General features: G+C 38.4%; 1 protein-coding gene across 1 annotated transcript in view; it reads right to left on the bottom strand.

Moving 5' to 3' along the window:
• Nucleotides 1–508: 508 nt before the first annotated feature.
• LOC111447507 overlaps nucleotides 509–4306 on the bottom strand; it is a 5232-nt gene continuing 1434 nt past the window's right edge. Inside the window, exons 2-3 of the mRNA XM_023086718.1 lie at nucleotides 1299–3913; nucleotides 509–867 (exon numbers count right to left, since the gene is read on the bottom strand). Coding sequence (XP_022942486.1) covers nucleotides 778–867; nucleotides 1299–3913 — 2705 coding nt within the window. The 3' untranslated portion in view covers nucleotides 509–777. The remainder of the gene's footprint in view (nucleotides 868–1298; nucleotides 3914–4306) is intronic.

The following is a 4306-nucleotide window of genomic DNA, read 5'->3' as shown; positions in this document are numbered from 1 at the left end:
TTTTTTTTTTTTTTTTTTTTTTTTTTTTTTTTTTTTTTTTTTTTTTTTTTTTGCTTTCAGACCCGATCCAATTCAAATTGGATACAGGGGTTCGGTGGGTAAAGGACCACGTCAACTCGTCCAAACTCGATTACATAGAGAGAGAGGAGAAAAGGAGTTGAAACCAAACCCAATCCTATTTCTCCTCCACATTCTTTTTCCTTGACCAAGTTCGAACCCAACCTAATTTCTCCTCCTTGACAGTGTTTTGAGCGCCATACAAGTCTACTGAGCGTACTCCCCTTCTCGGTCTAGGGATGCATGCTGTGTGGAGGAAGAAGAACTCGAAGGCTGAACATTTAACGTTGAAGTTGTGAAGCCCAAAGAATCGAAGATGTATTGATATTTGATGTAGGAAAAATCGAAAACTGAAAAGAAAAAAAAAACGAATAAGTTGAGTTGCTACTAAGTATTAAAGTACCAAGACCGAGATGAGATTTGAGACTGGAGAAGGCGAGAAAGCAATTGAAGAAAGAGAACACGAACACAACGTTCTATGTGAGCTTCATCAACTAGAATCACATTTTGTTCAGTACACATAAACCCGCTATTAATGTGCTATTTTTCTAGTAAACTGGCTATTGATCGTCATTTTTCTAATTCTACTAGGAACTCGTTTCATTCGATACACACATAAATTGGATATTGATGTGTCATCTTTCTAATTCTACTTGGATGTCGTTCATCTAAGCCTACTGGAGCTCATTTCATTCCACACACATAAAATGTGAGCTCATTTCATTCAGCAAACGACTGTCGATGTGCTGCGGTCTTTCTAATTCTACTTGAACGTCTTACTGGAGTCACAATCTCTTCCTCTTCGTTTCCCTGTAAAAGGTTCGAAAATGGTCATGAAATAGTTCTAATTTTTTTTATTTGTTATTTTAATTTGTTTAAAAAAAAAAAGAAAATAAAGTATATATATTTTGAATGAAAATAAACTGATCTTAAAAAAAACGAAATTTTAACGTTAAATTTTTTTTTATTTCTGGGTTTTTATTTATTTTTAAAATTTAACACTTTTTTCATATATATATAATTTAACATTTTTACAAATCAAATTTAATTTAAAATCAGGAGTAAAAATGAATAAAAGCTGTTTAAAATAATTTAAAGGGCTTTAAAAAGCAATCAAATTTAATTTAAAATCAGGAGTAAAAATGAATAAAAGCTGTTTAAAATAATTTAAAGGGCTTTAAAAAGTGTTTATTAAGTGAAAAAAACGAAATTATATAATATTTGAAAATAGGGATACTCACATGCTTGATTGGGATCTTCTCATAAGTTGTGAAGCTCCCATACGATGGAGAAGCCGACGAAGTGGACACTGAAAATTCATCCAAAGAAGAAGAAGCCATTGGAGTTCTTGAATTCTTCCTCGTCTTCCTCCCATGGCTATGGTTTTGAGCTTCTATCAATATCTTAGATGTTTCTGTTTCGTCTTCTTCTTTCATGCTGCTGTATTGCAGGAAACTGCTCATTTCAGAAGAGCAAAATCCTTTTATGGCGATATCCTCGCGATCGTCATCATTAATCGCTTTTTCTTCTTCTTTCATGCTGCTGTATTGCAGGAAACTGCTCGTTTCAGAAGAGCAAAATCCTTTTCTGGCGATATCCTCACGATCATCATCATTAATCGCTTCTTCTTCTTCTGGTACCGCCGGACTCTGGTATGTCTTCTTCTCTTTCAGCAATGGCGGTTCCTCTTGCGCTTCAGCAATGGCCGCCATGGATGATGTTTTTGAGCCTGATTTTCTCGCATAAATCAGTCCTGCAGGTATGATCATAGATAAACCCAGCAGTATTGCAGATGCTATAACTGCAGTGTTCTGTGAGAAATCTCTTGAGATTCTGTTATTGGTTGCAGTTCCAACGAGATCGATGTTGCTGTCATTTTCGTCTTCAGCGTCAGATTGAGGTGCAGAAGGAGGAGAAACTGGAGGTGATTGCCGTTGAATTTCTGCGTTTCTTTGTTGAATTGAATCGTTTTGTTGTTCTTCTTTTGTCTCGCCTCCTGTTGCAGCTTCTTGTTCAATTTGATCGTGAATAAAATCTGGTGATGAGGAATCTTCGTAATTCTCTTCAGTTTGCTTCTCCTGGATTTCGTCTTCTTCATTGAGTTTATCAGAAGCTGATTTTGTAGAGGTCTCTTCAATAATCTCTTGCAATGATCCTTCTTCAGTCTCTTGCAATGGTTCTTCAGAAGCTGAATTTGCTGAAGCCTGGCCGTTCTCTTCTTCACCGTCTTTTGAATCATTTGCATCGGCTTCAATCTCTTGAAACGATTCTTCTTCATTCTGAACTTCTCCTTCAACGTGTTCGATGACAATTTCTCTCTCCTTCATGGCTTCAATCTCTTCCAATAATAGTTCTTCTTCTTCTTCATTATGATCTCCTCTCACGATATGTTCTTCAACAATGTCTATTTCTCCCTCCTTCCTCGCTTCTTCCATTACGTTCAGATCATTTTCTTCTTCCCACGAGGTCTGATGAGATAATACAAGGCACTGCTCTTCCGAATTGACATCTTTGTGTAAGAATCCAGTTTGGTTAAGATAAATCAATGGCCGCCGCCCTCCGATGTTGAAAACCATATCAGAAATGTAAGGTCTGGAACTAGCATGCCAAACCTCAAATTTCCGCACCAGCACATTGAAATTCGTTTTTGCAAACTCGAAAACTTCTGTTGAATCCTCCATTGGTAACCACAAGCTCGCTCTTTCGAGATCATGAACATTAACAACACAAATCGAAAAGCAAGCAGTCAACAGAATCAAAAGCAGAGAACTGATCTTGAATATCCTGGAAAAGTGCAGCTTAGATGAAGTCTTAGCTTCAACGGGGCTTTGTTCAGAAACGTTAACAATCACTTCTTCCTCCTCCTCCCCCTCTTCCCTTTCTTCTTCTTTCATATGCGATTCATTGGAAGAAGCTTCATCAGATTCCATCTGTGGATCTTCCGAGTCAGTTCCCTCACTGAATTCAGATTCAGAGGAAAACAGTTCCTCAAGTTTGCCGTCTAGTTCGAGTTGATTGATTCTTCTTGGTTTGTAATGGAGGAACTGTGGCCTTGGGGATAGGTAATTGGTTTTGGGATCATAAGGACGCGGCATTAATGGATCGGCATCGAGCGGTGCTATTTCCATTGAAGAAGAAACAAGACTGTCCTTAAAACTTGAGTTGAGATCAACAGTCTTAGCCGGAGACTCTGAGTCGTTGTTTGGGTCAGAGCTTACCTCGACATCAGCAAATTCCACGGCCTCTGAAGCTTTGGGAGGTAATGCAGCAATGGCAGAATTTGAAATCCGAGTAATTTCAAGCTTCGCGTCGGTTTCAACTGCCATTGTTACCACCTCAGAATTTGAATGCGAATCAGAAATGACATCCAAACCACCGGATTTCACTGTTTTGGAAGCTCTGAGAGGTGCTGCTGCAATGGTGGATTTTGAAATCGGGGCGGTTTCCGACTTCGTATCGGTTTCAACTGCCACTGGTGCTACTTCTGTATCGTATCGGTATGTGGATTTCTTGGGATTTGAAATCGGAGCAATTTCCTGATTCGTATCGGATTCAAGTGCCGCTGATGCCTCCGGATTTGGATTCACCGAGTTGAGTGAAGAGCTTTTCAAGCCGGAAAATGAAAGAGACGACCGAACTAGCTCGTTCCGATCACCCAGAATTTTCTTTTTCGGAGAGACAGAAATCTTGGAGGCGGCAGAGATCGTCGGAGACATAAAGTGCTTCGTCGATTTTCCGGCCGCCGGCGAACGGATTCGAACAGGTTTTGGACTCTGATTTTTCCCATTTTCTTTCTCCTCATTGTCACGAGAATAAAACAAATTTTCTCTGCTGGTAGAATTCCTTCGTGGATAATCTGAAAAACCATTCAAAGAAACGTTCAGAAAGGAAGCAATTTACGATTTAGAAGGAACAGAACGGAAAATAATCAGCGGAAGAAACAAAATAGCCATTGAAATCGTAGCAAAGAAATGAAAGAAGCTAATAAGTAGACCTTTTGTTTACGCTTAAATTTTCTCTGCTACTTTCTCGACAACCAAACAGATTCGAACCACTCAAAAACATTCCCAATGTTCAAAATCATCCCAGGAAGGAAAACAATCGGTGGAAGAATCAAAATAACCATCAAAATCAGAGCGAAAATAAAAGCTAAGATGCTAATTATTAGAAGAGATTCTTTCAATTTTGTACCCCAAACAAATTTTCTCTGCCATTTTCTCGGCAAAAAAAAAAAAAAAAAAAAAAAAAA

Source organism: Cucurbita moschata, unplaced genomic scaffold, assembly GCF_002738365.1.
Source record: "Cucurbita moschata cultivar Rifu unplaced genomic scaffold, Cmos_1.0 Cmo_Scf00009, whole genome shotgun sequence".
Taxonomy (NCBI): Eukaryota; Viridiplantae; Streptophyta; class Magnoliopsida; order Cucurbitales; family Cucurbitaceae; genus Cucurbita; species Cucurbita moschata.
This window is presented reverse-complemented; position numbering and strand designations above follow the sequence as displayed.